Source organism: Nansenia antarctica (genome assembly GCF_963989245.1).
Source record: "Nansenia antarctica genome assembly, chromosome: 3".
In the NCBI taxonomy this organism is placed as follows: domain Eukaryota; kingdom Metazoa; phylum Chordata; class Actinopteri; order Argentiniformes; family Microstomatidae; genus Nansenia; species Nansenia antarctica.
In genome coordinates, this window is record NC_137688.1 from 61593613 (window position 1) to 61611732 (window position 18120).

The following is an 18120-nucleotide window of genomic DNA, read 5'->3' on the forward strand; positions in this document are numbered from 1 at the left end:
GGATGCTCCGATTTATCGGCCACCGATTTAAATCGGCCGATTTCACTCTAAATGACTCGATCGGTGATCGGCAAAAATGGCCGATCGCAAAAACCGTTTTTTTTTTTTTTTTTTTTTCCTGGGGAAGGCAGATAACTGAACAGAAAACATAGGAGGACGTAACAGTATGTAAACCATGAAGGCCACGTTTATGATGTCTTTTATACAGCCATATCGACTGACTTGGGCTTCAGGCCCTAACTGGGTGATAGGCCAGACTTTTACTATGCCATAAAAATGGGTCTGCGTTTGCTTGGTGCCTAATGGATCAAAACTTTTGTCTAAAAAGCAAAAAATATGTAGGCTATCCAGTCAGTAGGCCTACAGTTATGTATTTTAAAAAAAATCGGTATCGGTATCGGTTGATCTTGAGGGAAAAAATCGGTGATCGGTATCGGCCCCAAAAATCCAGATCGGAGCATCCCTAACTGTCTCACCAGCCTGGCACAAGCAAACAAAACAACACTCAAACCAATTGAAACCCTGTATAAACAAACTCTTAAAGTGCTGGACAACTTAAGAAACCAAACACACATCATTACTCCATCTTAAGAAAACATAATATTTTAAGTTGGGATAATGTAATAAAATATAGGAATCTCTGTCTTGTCCAGGGTTCGACAGTGCGACTGTTTTGGTCGCATTTGCGAGTGAATATATTTCTGTGCGACTTGGAAATACATTCAATCGCACCAGTGCGACAAAAAAAAAAAAAAAAAAGTTTTTTTTTTTTTTTTTTTTTTAAAAGCTGAACTACTGTCATGCGCAGTCAATCTTATGTTCGTTAATAAGATCACAGCGCATCTAAACCAATGCAATCCTTTGAAAACAGAAGAAGAAAAAAAACAGACACGTGACCCGCAAGCACAACAAGCGGCATTTACATTTGAAAATCCTGTCAGAAAAAGACCGCTGTTAAAATGAATCCGATTACGCAGTGTTTCCTCTACATGCATTTCATCGTGGCGGTCCGCCACGATGGAATTTCCTCCGCCACCATGCAGATTTCTCAACCCAAAAAAAAAAAAAAAGATTTAGGCCGCTTTTCAGACCTTCACAGCGCTAGACACACCCACAAGCGCGAAGCGACGCGCTTGCAAAACTGTTTTGTGATTCCTCATTTAAATTACGTTGTACCTGTTACAATGACAATAAAGATCATTCATCTTCATCAAGATGAGAGATGGAGCGATCCGCTCACACAGCTGTCCCGCATCCGCTAATCAGCGCAGCACCGAACCGCCGGGCTCGTTGAGCGGATGCGAGGCAGCTGTGCCCGGGACCGGCCACTTCACATAAAGGAAGGAAGGAAGGAAGGAAAGAAAGAAAGCCGTGCACAAACGAGAGCTAAGTCAGACCGGGACGCTGCCAGTATGTGTGAGAGCCGGACTGCCGGCGTGAACATTTGAACCGTGTCATTTTATTTAATGGACCATTTCGTTGTCTGGTACCTGTACTGTAGCAATGACAAATAAAGTCCATTCCATTCCATTCCAGAGAGGGACGGACGGACGGACTACCCTTGTTTTTAATTTACAGGAAAACATTTTATTTTCGAGTTTTGGCTGAAATGACGTCGTTGTTTTGAGCGCGCGTGCGCGTTTCATGCGCGTGCACGCGAAAAATCGCGCGCGCGGTCAGCACTACCCGCCACCATGGTAAAAATTCCTGGAGGAAACACTGGATTACGGCATACTTTAGCAAGGCTAATGTTAGCACCGTTCCAGACAGAGAGGAGGTAGAGGGGGGTAGTGGAGTCAACATTACAGCTGGAGACGAGAGTGACGAAGAAAACAGAGACGGGGAAAGCGAGGAGGAGAGCGCCCGGTCAGAAAGTGTGTCAGGGGAGGGGGAAGGTCATTATCCACGCGGTGATAATGGCGGTGCCACTGCCAACGCGAAGTCTGGTCTGACAAAAGTGACAAAGGTCTACAGGTACAGTGCCGAGTGGCAAACATCTTTCCCGTGGCTGTTGCTGAAGGAAGGGAAGATGTATTGCAAGTGGTGTGTCGCCCACATGAAGTTAGCTGGAAAGACCGCGTTTGTGTCAGGAGACGCACAGCTGAAACGCGACACAGTGAAAAAACATGGTCTGTCTCGCACACATGTGAAATGCAGGGAAGCTTTCATGTCAGCTCAGAACAAGCCCCTTGAGAAAGCTGTTGGACGCCAGAAGGCTAGCTCCAGTGAGGAAATTAAAAGACAGCTCAAGTTAAAGTTTAACATCGCTTACTACGTGGCAAAAGAAGAGATCCCATTTATTAAATTCCACAAATTATTCGCCCTTCACAAGAAAAATGGCGTTGAATTAAATCCAACCTATAGTAATGACAAACGATGCGCTGACATGATCGGGCAGATAGCGGATGCCATGAGAGAAGACCTTGCTGTGAAGATCAATTCCGCCCACTATCTCGCCTGGGCTTAATTATTTATTTATTCATGAATCATTTGTGTGAGTCTCCATTTTTATTACGGCCAAGAGCCGGTTATGATAATTCTGATATGTTATGATTATGATAATTTGTTGTCGTCATACGAAAATTGCGCAATTTTCATTGTGCTACTGAAATTGTTGGTGTGCTACTAAATTTTTTGACATGGTAGCACAGTGCTACCTGGGGAAAAGGTAAGCGTCAAACCCTGGTCTTGTCTTTAAAATCCTGCATAACACAGCGCCCCCTCCACTTCGGACATTCATTACGCGGAGGTCAAACACTGACAGGATAACTAGAGGCTCAGCTCGAGGAGACTGTGTTGTTCCTATTAGGAAAAGTGCATTTAGCCACTCTGCTTTTTCAGTGAAGGCTTCACAGGAATGGAACTTAGTACCAGTCCACATTAGAGAACTCGGCATCTACCATTCCTTTTCTCGGCAGCTAAAAATATGGCTGCTTGACAAGCACCACTTCTCTCTCTCTCCCTGTCTCTCTCTCTCTCTCTCCCTCCCACTTCTCTCTCTCCCCCTGTTTCTCTCTATCTCTCCCTCTGTCTCTCTCTCCCACCTCTCTCTCTCCTCCACCTCTCTCTCCCCCCAGTCTCTCGCTCTCCTGTCTCTCTCTCTCTCCTCCCGTCTCTCTCTCTGTGTCTCTCTCTCTCGCCCCTCGTCTCTCTCTCTATCTCTCCCCCTGTAGGCTACACCAGTAGTCTTCCGTGTTGCATCTTGCAAACTGTTCTGTCTTGTCCTTTTGTATCTTTTGTGTTAAGTATGGGTTTGTTTGTTCTGTTTGAGCTTGCTCTAGTTTGCGATTATTGTATGGTAATTGTCTGCTGTGTTAGTTTTTGTCCAGGTTTGGTAATTTGTTTTGTAAGTCATTTTTGTTATCTGTCTTCTGAGTTATTTGTCCTCTTCTTGATATGTTATCTTCTATATTTGGCAGCGTATGTATGTATTTTTATATTTTGGGTTGCCTCTTAAAATCTGGCCAGGGACAGCAGACGAAAGCTAGCCTGCTAGGCTAATTCTGCCTCATTTACAGTATGTCTGCTAATCAATGTCCTATTTTAAATAAATCATAAATCAAATCATAAATCATTTATTCTAGTCATACATTACACTTTGTTTCTGTTTGTTTTTACCTTCACACTTGCTTTGGCAATGTAAACGTATGTTTTCCATGCCAATAAAGCCCTCAAAATTGTAAATTGACAGGGGGAGAGAGAGAGAGAGACGGGGGAGAGAGAGAGATGGGGAGGGAGAGAGACAGGGGAAAGAGTGACGGGGGAGAGAGAGAGACACAGAGAGAGAGACTGGGGGGAGAGAGAGGTGGAGGAGAGAGAGAGAGACAGAGGGAGAGAGAGAGAGACAGGGGGAGAGATAGAGAGACGGGGGGAGAGAGAGAGACGGGGGGCCGAGAGAGAGACGGGAGGAGAGAGAGAGAGAGAGACAGGAGAGCGAGAGACTGGGGGGAGAGAGAGGTGGAGGAGAGAGAGGTGGGAGAGAGAGACAGGGGGAGAGATAGAGAGATGGGGGGAGAGAGAGAAGTGGGGGGGAGAGAGAGAGAGAGAGAGACAGGGGGAGAGAGAGAGACGGGGGAGACCACTCTGGTTCATGGTCATAATCGTCTGACCTGTCCACAATACCTTTTTCCAGACCTCTACAGGCTTATGGTTAGGGTCAGGGTTGGTTAGGGTCAGGGTTGGTTGGGGTCAGGGTTAGGGTCAGGCTTAACCCTGGGTACATTAACCATAAACCTAACTCTGGTACTCTGTATTTGGGATTTTAAAGATTCTCAGCTGCACATCTGCCTTCAACTGTTCTGACTCGGCCAGAGGAATTCAGAGAGCTGGTGTGTGTGTGTGTGTGTGTGTGTATGTATACTGAACGTTGACATCCAGGTGAAACATCTGGGCCGCCTGCCTTCTCTGCCCTGACACACCAAATAGACACACGCACAGACACACACACTCGCTGCCTGTCTGCCTGCCTGCCTGCCTGCCTGTCTCTACGCCTCATATTTGGCAACTACCAGCTATGCAGCAGGAGGCAAAACACACAATCCCTTTAATTAAAGCTTATAGACATCCCTTTAATTAAAGATTATAGACATCCCTTTAATTCAAGTTAATAGACATCCCTTTAATTAAAGCTAATAATAAAAACTTTTTATTTGTATAGCGTTTTTCCTGCAAACGTTCAAAGTGCTCATTAATAGGCATCCCTTTAAGTAAAGCTAATAGATCCCTTTAATTAAAGCTAAGAGACATCCTTTTAAGTAAAGCTAATAGGTATCCCTTTAAGTAAAGATAATAGGCATCCCTTTAATTAAAGCTAATAGACATCCCTTTAAGTAAAGCTAATAGACATTAGACATCCCTTTAAGTAAAGCTAATAGACATCCATTATGATGGCTCAGTAAAGACAGTTTATAACTGCAGACTAATAAAATCATCCTGTCCTGAGGGACCATGAAGTTCTTAACTTCTGACCCTCAGACCCCCCACACCCCTAACCCTAACCCACACACACCTAAACCTAACCCACACACCTAACCCTAACCCACACACCTAACCCTAACCACCCCACACACCTAACCCCTCACACCCTAACCCACACACCTAACCCTAACCCCCCCACACCCAACTCTAACCCACACACCTAACCCACATACCTAACCCTAACCCCCCACACACCTAACCCTAACCCTCAGACCCACACAGCTGAGTTTACGACCTCTACACCACTACACATTGTTCAGGGTTAGCAGGTTAGGGTTAGCAGGTCAGGGTTAGCAGCAGGTCAGGGTTAGCAGGTCAGGGTTAGGGTTAGCAGGTCAGGGTTAAGGTTTGCAGGCCAGTGATCCTAAAGCAGCAAGTCATTCTTAACCATAACACCCAATCACGTAAGCAGCACAATATTGTATAACTCATTGTCCATGAAGGGGTATACACAACTATGATCTCTAACTTAATAATAATAAACAGAAGAAGCTATAAGACCTATTTATGTTCAATAGCTACACCTTGTTAAGATACATCCATTCAGTCTAAGTTAGTTTTAGTTGAAATGAAATTTTTTATAACGACACGATTGTAGCGATACTGTTGCAAGGTTGGAGCTGTCACAGAGAAGTGCAGCTTCAGCGCAGAAACACGCATTACAGAAACACGCATTACAGAAACACGCATTACAGAAACACGCATTACAGATGTGCTAATGACCGAAGAGAACAAGGCTCAGTTTTTTAACACAAAGAGGTAGCGAAGAGTTAGGGTTAAGATGTAGAGGAGGGTTAGGGTTAAGAGGTAGGAGGGTTAAGCCCAATTTATACTTCTGCGTAAAATCTACGCCGTAGCCTGCGTAGGCCGGGAGCCTACGCCGTACCTTTTCGCGCACCTCTCAGAAAATTTAACTACACAGCACACCTACGCAGACCGTAAGAACTGTGATTGGTCCGCTTGGTAGGGTCACATGATTCCGACTTCTTTCTTCCGCTTCTCATCCGCTGCTAGACCGCTGCTAGACCGCCATATTTGAAACATCTTCTATTGCGTATCATATGATTGAGTATGATCCTCTGTTGTTCAGTATATATAAGCTCCAACTCCATTATGGCCTGCTCCATTTCACTCGCCATTGTCACACAGATAGCGATAGCAGAGGGCAGGAAACTCTAGTACCTACCCTAACCGGAAGAAGCACAGTACAGGGGCATAGAAAACACACTGCCAATTAGCGATGTGACAGTGTAATTGCAGGGCGAGTCGACGCAGACCGACCAACGCAGAACTATAAATTGGGAGAGCCCTTGCGTAGGCTACGGCTAGCCGCGCGTAAATTCGGCGCAGAAGTATAAATTGGGCTTAGGGTTAAGAGGTAGGAGGGTAAAGCCCAATTTATACTTCTGCGTAAAATCTACGGCGTAGCCTACGCCGTAGCCTGCGTAGGCCCGGAGCCTACGCTGTAGGCTCATGCGCACCTCTCCAAAAATGTAACTACGTACGCACCAATGCCTACGCAGACCGTAAGCACTGTGATTGGTCCGCTTGGTAGCACATGATTCCGACTCTCTCGTAGGCCAAAATGCGGAAGCCATGACAGAAATGTCATTTACTTTTTCTGTAATTACTTATTGTCATTTCAATGCATTATAGACATATTCTTTACAACAAGCATAACAAAAAAATTGAGTACACCGACCAACGCGACGCAGACCGACCAACGGGACGCAGACCGACCAACGCAGAACTATAAATTGGGAGAGCCCTTGCGTAGGCTACGGCGTAGCCGCGCGTAAATTCGGAGCAGAAGTATAAATTGTAGGGATGCTCCGATTTATCGGCCACCGATTTAAATCGGCCGATTTCACTCCAAATGACTCGATCGGTGATCGGTAAAAATGGCCGATCGCAAAAACCGATTTTTTTTTTTTTTTTTTTTTTTTCCCCTGGGGAAGACAGATAACTGAACAGAAAACATAGGAGGACGTAACAGTATGTAAACCATGAAGGCCACGTTTATGATGTCTTTTATACAGCCATATCGACTGACTTGGGCTTCAGGCCCTAACTGGGTGATAGGCCAGACTTTTACTATGCCATAAAAATGGGTCTGCGTTTGCTTGGTGCCTAATGGATCAAAACTTTTGTCTAAAAAGCAAAAAATATGTAGGCTATCCAGTCAGTAGGCCTACAGTTATGTATTTTTTTTAAAATCGGTATCGGTATCGGTATCGGTTGATCTTGAGGGAAAAAATCGGTGATCGGTATCGGCCCCAAAAATCCAGATCGGAGCATCCCTAATAAATTGGGTTTAGGGTTAAGATGTAGACCTACGCCTGGTTTGTTATAGTATAAAGAAACAAACATAACATGGTGTCAGAAGTGGATGTTGGCCAGGAAGACAGGGCAAAGTGAGAAAGTACTCTTCAATTTGCAAAAGAGCCGCGATTGAAAACTAAACAACCGCTGCACACGAGAGGGATAGCAGAGATAGCCTACACATCACGTGAGGAGCCAGAGATAGCCTACACATCACGAGAGGGAGCCAGAGATAGGGTACACATCGGGTGAGGGAGCCAGAGCCAGAGACTGCCGGTAGTGCCAGTGATAGTGAAACAGAGGAACAGTTAACACAAGCAGATGATAATATTGTTCCCGGAGACAACCAAGCTATTGAAGTATTGGGAATCCCTGTGCCTCAACCTGTCGTCATGGATACGCTTACTCCACCCACCTGTATGCAGGTGACTGGTAATCTTGCTGATAACTGGAAACGTTTCCAGCAAAGATTTAACATATACTTAGCTGCAAGTGGAGCTGGGGGTAATGATGAAAAACTGAAAGCGTCCATTTTTTCTACATATTGGAGAAGATGTTCTGGACATCTATAATAGCTTTCAGCTTGACGAGGCTAACCTAACGTTGACCCTAACCCTAATACTAATGGCAAAGTTTGAAGAGTACTTTGTACCAAGCCAGAACATAACGTTTGAGAGATACACATTTTTCACCTGTGGTCAGAAACAAGGAGTACATTTTGATCAGTACTTGGCAGAGCTTCACACACTGAGCAAAACATGTGAATTTGGAAACCTAAAGGACTCACTAGTCAGAGACAGAATTGACTGTGGGACAGCAGATAATGCTCTCTGAGAGATACTGCTACGTGAGAATGCATTGACAGACACTGGAAAACAGCAGAGACCACCCGTGCACCCAGGCAAAGGAGCTGCGCAGGGAAGAGACAGCCGTGCATGCTGTGAAAAGAGAACAGCAGCATAACAAACGATTTACCAAGCGATAGGAACCAAGAGAGAAAGCTACTGAGTTCAAATGTGGTAAATGCGGAGGCAGTCACAAACCCAGATCATGTCCAGCATAGCCGTGTAACAACTGCGGGAGGAAGAATCATTTCTCAAAATGCTGTACAGGGGCTTCAAAGAATAAAGTCCACACAGTTGAAAAAGAGGAGGATGAATTTGTTCGTGGACAGTGTGCAGACGGAGACTTGCAATGCTGACAAAGCTGAATGGATTGTGCCCTTGACTGTAAACAAGACAATCATACCATTCAAGCTTGATACTGGAGCCCAGGTAAACCTGTTATCTATAAATGACTACAAAACACTGATAGTAAAGAGCAAGATACATCATGTAAAGATGAAGGTGACAATACTGGAGAAAATGTACCAGTCAAGGGGAGCTGTATAGTTACCATCAAAAGCAAGGGATGACAGTTCAAGACAGCTACTGATAGTGGATAAGAGCTTACAGCCAATTCTTGGGATCAGTGCATGTGAAAAGCTCAACCTGGTCAAGCGCATTTTAATCAGACTGCAACGGTACGATGTAAATATGAAATACACACCGGGGAAGTACATGTTCACTGCCGATACCCTTTCAAGATCAGTCGATAAGCAGGAAAGTGCAGACGAAGAGAAAAGCTCAGAACAGGCATACGTGGACACGATAGTGACATCACTCCCTGTGTCTGCTGACAGAACCGAGCAGATCAGAAAAGAAACCAAATCAGATGAAACAATGAAAGAGCTCAAAGAGTAATAATACTAAAAGGATGGCCTGCAAACAAAACAAACTGTCCAAAGAGAATACAGGGCTACTGGATGTGCAGAGCTGAGCTCACAGTAGTGGATGACATAGTGTTCAAGGGAAGCAAGTTTCAGTCATACCAGCGTCACTACGCAAAGAAAAGAAATGCTACAAAAGATACATGAAGGACATTTAGGTGAGGAAAAGTGCAAACGCAGAGCAAGAGAGGCGATGTACTGGCCCAGAATCAATCAGGACATAAGCCAGACAACAGCGTCATGTGAACTTTGCCTTACCTACAGACCAAAGCAGCAAGCAGAGCCACCGATGCCTCATCCTGTGCCTACCAGGCCTGACTACAAAGTGGGAGCTGACCTGTTTGACTGTAATGGAAAGAGTTACATCGTAGTCACAGACTACTTCTCTAACTATCCAGAAGTTGGAGCACTGCAATCTACATCTAGCAAAGCAGTTATGCAGCTACCTCAAGACTGTGTTCGCGAGACACAGAATCCCTTGTGAACTGTTTTCAGACAATGGCCCGCAGTTTTCAAGCAGCGAAGAGTTTGCTTCCTTCGCCAGGGAGTGGGGATTCCAACACTCTACCTCGAGTCCAAATTACTCAAGATCAAAAGACTTTCAGAAAGGTTTGATGATCTCCAGGAGCGCCGTGTCACTGCAGAACGGTCTATCACCAGCACAAATCCTAATGGGACGGCACATACGCACCAACCTACCGATGCACAAGGACTTGTTGATGCGCAAGGGAGCACACAAAGTAAAACACGCTAAGGAGAGACAAAAACAGCTACATGACGAGAGCGAAACGACTGCCCGACCTGAAGCCTGGAGACAGTGTACGTCTCAGTGACTTCTCCGCTGGTACATGGATGCAGCAAGGACATGTCGAGGAAGAAGTCGGTCCACGGTCCTGCAGGATCCAGACAGAGTGCGGATCAGCTCTGAGGAGGAATCGCACCGATCTTCGACTGCAATGGACCTATCGCTAAGCCACGCCCCCTTTGAAAACTCAGACAAACAAACAACGCTTCACTGACAGTGACTGACCGACCGTGACTGAATGACATTCAATGACTTTCAATGGCGGGCAAAGTTGGCAAATTTCTTATTTCGGATTTACCACAGCAAGTAATAGACAATACTGGAGCAAATTCACCATCAGATATCAGTCAGTTGTTTGTCCGAGTTTTCTGCCTGTCGAGACTTTTGCTGTGATATGATTGGACAATTTCTATTTTGGGGCGTGGCTTAGCGATAGGTCCATCGACTGATGTGAAGAAGTGACGGATCAGGACACTTCAGAACTGCCTAAATCAACGGGCAGAAGAACCACACTGGCAATGGTCTGATAGTTGCACCCAGACCACCAGCTGCTGAGGGACAGTCTAGGTGTATTAGAGGTGTATTAAGCGATCACAGAGAGACTGAATGAGAATTGTTGAAAAGCAATAAGGACTGTTCATAATAAGTAAAGTTATAGTTATAATATGAGAAAACTGACAACTGTATTTTATGTAGTTTTGAACATTTGTTGATTGATTCTTTTCTCTTAAGGAATAAGAATAGAAGTAAGGGGAAAGATATAATGCATACCGAGTATTGAAACAAATGATTGGTTAAGAGTAATCAGAATGCATAGGAAAAAGTACTTCCACCTATAGGGGGGAAGATGTGGTGTTATGTGTTAATAACATTTGGACTCCAGTTCCCAGTATGCACCGGGAGAGTTAAGCATGCGCAGTTGTCACATAAAGCCCTTTCATACGAGCCTTACCAGTAGATTCCATGGAATTTACCTAGTATGGTGTATGTGTGAACACGACTTGCAGGGAAATGCGATCAGGCATTTTCCCTGGTCAGGACCTTGTATAATTCCATGGAATTTACAGGGAAGCCTTAGGTGTGAACAGAAGCCTGAACATTGCCTGGTCTGACACACAAAGGGTTACGTATGACTGACACAAGACGTTTTCACATGGAACAAGTTAACCAATCACAGCGAGGAGTTTCTCACTACTTTTGGTTTGCTCCGCTAATGTTACAGAGTTGGCTTAACCCACATCTCATCAGCCAAAGTAGTGATCAATATAATTCCACAACTGGATACTACTTCATTTCCAATCATAGGTAGCTAGATTACTTACTTATCAAATGTACATTTTGTGATATAGACACATTATGGAGCAGTGAGCACACACATCATCTCCTCCCACAGCTGTGCTGCAGGCACTATCACCAAGTTCTCCCATACTGTGCTTTCGGACTAGTATAGTATGTTTATATCAATGGTAATCAAGGGCTTTAGTTGGCGAGCGGACTTGATGGTGATGGTAAGCATAATAAGAGTTGACTCGCTGTTAAATGAATGTGAAAAATATGATCTAAAACGGAGGTATGATATATGGCAGATATATATATATATGGTATATGGCAGTCTCATGCGCCTGTTCGAATTCACATCTACTACCTTCCAGTTCGGCATCCAGTTGAACCTGGGACGTGTGTGAAAAGACGCAACCCGGCAATCTTCCAGCGTTTAGCTCATGTGTGAACGGCGAAAAATCACTGGTGGACCCGGGTTGGGTTTCCATGTAATTTACAGGGTAGCCTACTAAGTGTGAAAGAGTCTATACTTGAATGTTTACATGTTGTAGCCTGACGGCAAGTTAGCCTATTGTATTGGAATTAAAAAGGGAGGCTTAAACCTACCAAACCTGGTTTGTTATGGTATAAAGAAACAAACATTAACACTGACCACAATACCGGAGCTACCGATCCAAAATGACGGTAACCCTAACCCAAAGCAGAGACACCAACCCACAATGTAAACAACCACTATGCAGGGAAACGGAACTACAATCCGGTGAAACGGATTGAAAGGAAAAGGGGAGTCGATCAATGCACTTTGTTTCGGAGAGAAGTAGCAGACAGATGTGATGAATAAAGAAGTGGCAGACAGATGTGATGAATAAAGGAAGGGTAAGGGAAAAGCTACCTTGTCGAGGCGTCTGTCGGTCCGGATGTTTTGCGCTTTGTTGTCCTCGAGGATAAAACGGAATTCGCTGAATTCACCGAAAAAACCGCTGCTTCCGTTTAGCATATCCACCGTCTGCTCCCGCGATCAGTCCGACAGCGAGCAACAAGTCGAGGCGAGAGTGTGTGTTTGTCCCGGGTTCGGGTGTTTGTCCCGGGCAGGCAGGGTTAGTGCTGCTGCAGACACACATGCACCGTGGCTCCGCGGGGCGGCGGGGGGCGGGACTACGCACGAGCACACCGATAGGACGAGACTTAACCCACTCGGTGCCTCGCGACTCCCCAGACTCTCACCGTCACAACGGTGCACACAGACACACACACGCACACGCACACGCACACGCACGCACGCACGCACACACACACACACACACACACACACACACACACACACACACACACACACACACACACACAGACACAGACACAGACACACACACACACACACACACACACACACACACACACACACACACACACACACACACACACACACACACACACACACACACACACACTGTGATGCCTGAAAGTATGTGAATACCCTTGTGCGATTTTTTTGTTGGGGGGGGGGTTTACTATTAAATCTTTATTTAATCAGAACCAGTCTTATTTATCTGACTTAACAGGTTTATATTTACCAATTCCATATGTTGGTTTAGAGGGAATCATGCGTGTAGTAGGAAAACTAAATTATAAAGAAATTAGTGCAGGTGCAAAAATAAGTGAACCCCAAGTTGCCTTGGTTAAATCAAGTAGGTAAGTAGAATCAGGTAAATCATTGGGTACCACATGAACCAGTTGAAGGAGAGATCTTTAGGGAAGAGTTTGGGTGGGACTCTGATAAATAGAGATAAGAAACCTGGTCAGTTTTGTGTTATCCCTGTCACTTCTGTAAGGAGGAGTGGGCAAAAAGATCTCAAAAAAGATGTCAGAGACTGATTAGTGGCTATACAAGATGTTTACTCCAAGTTATCGCTGCTAATGGAGGTGCCACAAGCTATTGACTGAAGAGTCAATACTCCCCTGTACAGACCTCCTCACCCCCACTACTCTGCTGTACAGTTTCTCTACTGAAATATAAACAATGAAATAAAAATAAAACGTCCATCTTCTAGCATAGTAGTTGCCAATGGCCTCTAGTTTTTGCATAGATGACTGTGTCTTATGATGTCTGATGGATAGACTATTCACTTACTTAGCCAAATGTATTTGTTGTAAGTCGTTTTGGATAAAGGCAAAATGTAAAAATGCTAAAAATGTAACTAGCTAGTTAGCATAGCTCAGGGGTGAACACACAGTATTAGGGTTAGGGTCAGGGTTAGGGTCACGGTTAGGATCAGGGTTAGGGTCAGTGTTAGGGTCAGGGTCAGGGTTAGGTTTAGGGTTAAACCTCCATGGTGCAGGATTATCACTCTGGGACCCTACTATATCAGCATCCAGCTAGGCCTGTGTGTGTGTGTGTGTGTGTATGTGTGTGTGTGTGTGTTTGTGTTTGTGCGTGTGTGTATGTCTGTGTGTATTTGTGTGTGTGAGTGTGTATCTGCGTGTGTGCATGCGCGTGCGTGCTTGTGTCTGTGTGTGTGTGTGTGTGTGTGTGTGTGTGTGTGTGTGTATGTGAGTGTGTGCGTGTGTCTGTGTGTGTGTGTGTGTGTATGTGAGTGCGAGCACGCTTGTGTGTGTGTGCGAGCGTGTATGTGTGTATGTGTGTGTGCGATCGAGCGAGCGTGTGTGTGTTTGTGCATGTACCTGGTGAAGGACGTGGGGTAGGTCATGTGACTGGTGGTCAGCCAGGTCGTAGAGGCGATGGAGGAGAGGATGATGAGGCTGGCAGTGAGGCTGAGGGCAGGGGGAGGCCCTGGGGCAGGGGGAGGCCCTGGGGCAGGCGGAGGCCCAGGGGCAGGGCGGCAGGAAACCACATCAAAGGAGCCACAGTAACTGGGAGGAGGAAGCCTTAATCAAAGCATACTGGTCCCCTACCCTGATCCCCTAACCCTAACCCTACACTGATCCTCACAGCTCATCAAACTGACAAGGTTAGGCAACTACAGAGGAGAAGGAGGAGAGAGGGAGGGAGGGAGGGAGGGAGGAGAGGAGGGAGGGGAGAGGGAGGAGAGGAGGGAAGGTAGTAGTAGTAGTGAAGTAGTAATTTAGTAGTGGGTTAGGGTTGGTTAGGGTTAGTGTAGGTTATTAGCCAAGTTCTGACTTTTCTGTCACGACTTGGAGCACAAACAGGAAACTGCTAACGTTAAGGTTTAGCATTACTATCCTGAGTTGGATCTGTGTGTTTTCATGCTACCATTAACAGCCTTAACCTTAACCAACCCTAACCTTAACCCTAACCCAACATAACCCTAACCAACCCTAACCCACCCTAACCTTAACCCTAACCCACCCTAACTCTAACCTTAATCCTAACCCTAACCAACCCTAACCCACCATAAACTTAACTCTAACCCTAAACCTAACCACCCTAACCCTAACCCTACCCCACAGATGCAGAATACATTTATGCCTCAGCCAAACGCAGCAGTACACAACGTAACACAACCTAACCCTAGCCCTAAACCTAAACACAACCTACCCCACCCTAACCCACATGCCCAAGGTAGAGAGAAGCCACTCCCTCGACACATTCCAAGGACATAAAACTTCAAACAGCTGAGAAGAAACACACACACACAAAAGGCTTCCTTCTGTAAATGAAACATGATCCAACTTGTTTTTGATTTGGAAGTGCGTTTACAGTGACCTAATGTATAATACACCTCTCAGGTAACCTTAGAGAAAACCCTAACCCACCCTAACCCTAACCCACCCTAACCCACCCTAACCCTAACCCACCCTAACCATAACCATAACCCACCCTAACTCTAACGCTAACACACCTTAACCCTAACTCTAACCCACCCTAACTCTAGCCCACCCTAACCCTAACCTTAACTCTAACCCACCCTAACTCTAACGCTAACACACCTTAACTCTAAATCTTATGGTGTTTGATGTCTGGCTAGCTCAGCCAAAAGGAGGGATGGTTGTGTGTGTGTGTGTGTGTGTGTGGCAGGGGGGGGGGGGGGGGGCTCTTTGAGGAACCCAAATGTAGTGTTTGTTCATCAGGTTGGGCTGAGCCCAAAACACAGCCACACCCCCCCAACCACACACACACACAGACACACACAGACACACACACACACACACACACACACACACACACACACACAACAAGGCCTCTCAGAGGAGGTTAACGCTCTGTTTTGGGACGGGGATGTCAAATGTCTCTGGGAGCCTCTGATTCCACACACACACACACACACACATACACACACACACACACACACACACACACACACACACACACACACACAGGGCCGGACAGACAGACATGCAGATGGAAAAATCATGCCACTACATTTCTGTAACCCTGACCCTCACCCCCACTAACCCTAACACTAACCACTAACCCTAACACCCCAACACCCTAACACCCTGACACCCCAACACTATGTACAGGGTAGCTATGTAACAGTTAAGGTAGCTATGTAACAGTTAAGGTACCTATGTACAATTAAGGTAGTTATGTACAGTTAAGGTAGCTATATACAGTTAAGGTAGCTATGTACAGTTAAGGTAGCTATGTAACAGTTAAGGTAGCTAATGTACAGTTAAGGTAGATATGTACAGTTAAGGTAGCTATGTAACAGTTAAGGTAGCTATGTACAGTTAAGGTAGCTATGTACAGTTATGAGCTATGTACAGTTAAGGTAGATATGTACAGTTATGAGCTATGTACAGTTAAGGTAGCTATGTACAGTTAAGGTAGATATGTACAGTTGAGGTAGCTTTGTACGATTAAGGTAGCTATGTACAGTTAAGGTAGCTATGTACAGTTAAGGTAGATATGTACAGTTAAGGTAGATATACAGTTACGGTAAATATGTACAGTTAAGGTAGCTATGTACAGTTAAGGTAGATATGTACAGTTAAGGTAGCTATACAGTTACGGTAGATATGTACAGTTAAGGTAGCTATGTACAGTTAAGGTAGATATGTACAGTTAAGGTAGATATGTACAGTTAAGGTAGCTATGTACAGTTAAGGTAGCTATGTACAGTTAAGGTAGCTATGTACAGTTAAGGTAGCTATGTACAGTTAAGGTAGCTACGTACAGTTAAGGTAGTTATGTACACTTAAGGTAGCTATGTACACTTAAGGTAGCTATGTACAGTTAAGGTAGCTACGTACAGTTAAGGTAGCTATGTACAGTTAAGGTAGCTATGTACACTTAAGGTAGCTATGTACAGTTAAGGTAGCTACGTACAGTTAAGGTAGCTATGTACAGTTAAGGTAGCTATGTACAGTTAAGGTAGCTATGTACAGTTAAGGTAGCTATGTACAGTATGTAATGTACAGATGTAGTGGCTATATCAAAGAGGTATGTACAAAGGTAGTATTTGTAAACAGCAGTAGTGCAATGGGTAATTGAGTGTTCATATTGACCAGGGGTGTGTGCAACTAGCAGTAGTACAATGACTAAATTGGATTGACCACAGTTGTCGGCGGGAGGGGGGTGGGGTTGGTCATCAGAGTGTGTGTGTGGGGGGGGGTGGGGGTAATTGTTTATCAGAGTGACGGCTTGTGAAAGAAGCTGTTCTGGAGCCTGCTGGTACGGGACCTAGAGTCTCTTAGATGGTAGGCGTTCAAACAGACCGTGATTGGGGTGCGAGGTATCCTTGAGGTATTCTTGATGATGCTTGACACCAGTCTGCCTGGAGGGACTCGATGGTAGGGCGTTTGGTGCAGATGGGTGGTTTTCACCACCCGTTGCAGGGCCTTCCGGTCGGACACAGTGCAGTTGCCGTACTACACTGTGATGCAGTTGGTGAGTTATGCTCTCAATGGTGCAGCGGTAGAAGTTGGTCAGGATCCTGGTAGACAGCTGGGCTTTCTGCAATCTCCTCAGGAAGTATAGGCGCTGCTGCACCTTTTTGACCAAGGAAGAGGTGTTAAGTAAGTAAGTAAGTAAAGCTTTATTTACCTTTCATACAAGAAATGCAGCTCAAAGGGCATTACAACAGGAATAAGAACATAAAGTGATAAAAACATATACACGCATAGAATGACTATAAAAGCAGGGGAAAACAGTAAAAAGAAAATGTAAAGATAAAATACAATAAAATAAATGTAAAAAAGGGAAACAATGTACAACCTCTGCCTTAACGATCCGGCAGTGTCAGATCACAGTATTTTAACCAACTGGATTTGTACTGTCGTCTGTCAACTGGATCTGTAGCCTAACAGACTAGAGAACCATGCCTGCTCACCTCAGACTAGAGAACCACGCCTGCTCACCTCAGACTAGAGAACCACACCCGTTCACCTCAGACTAGAGAACCACGCCTGTTCACCTCAGACTAGAGAACCACACCCGTTCACCTCAGACTAGAGAACCAGACCCATTCACCTCAGACTAGAGAACCAGACACGTTCACCTCAGACTAGAGAACCAGACACGTTCACCTCAGACTAGAGAACCAGACCCGTTCACCTCAGACTAGAGAACCACGCCTGCTCACCTCAGACTAGAGAACCACACCTGTTCACCTCAGACTAGAGAACCAGACTCGTTCACCTTAGACTAGAGAACCACGCCTGTTAACCTCAGACTAGAGAACCAGTGTGTTCACCTCAGACTAGAGAACCAGACACGTTCACCTCAGACTAGAGAACCAGTGTGTTCACCTCAGACTAGAGAACCACGCCTGTTCACCTCTGACTAGAGAACCAATGTTCACCTCAGACTCAGACTAGAGAGCCAGTGTGTTCTAGACACAGCAGCGCAAAATCTCAGCTTGTTCAAATGTTTAAGACCTGACTTTGTAGTACCAATGTTATCCCCCAACAGTCTGTGAGGTTAAAGACCATGTGCAGAAAATAACCTGTAAGAAATAAATAGATAAACATTTATGGTGCAGTAGCTGGCAAATGAGCAGTAGGTGTGCAGATGAGCTAAAGGCTATATTGAAGAAGTACGTTTTTA

The 18120-nt window shown here is 45.2% G+C and overlaps 1 protein-coding gene across 1 annotated transcript in view; it reads right to left on the reverse strand.

The window, feature by feature from the left end:
* Positions 1 to 18120, reverse strand: part of disp1 (dispatched homolog 1) — a gene marked incomplete at both ends in the record, with an annotated part of 29918 nt that overhangs the window by 11345 nt on the left and 453 nt on the right. The window contains 2 exon segments of the mRNA XM_080527413.1: positions 12873 to 12923; positions 13833 to 13941. Of these exon segments, the coding sequence (XP_080383539.1) occupies positions 12873 to 12923; positions 13833 to 13941 (160 nt within the window).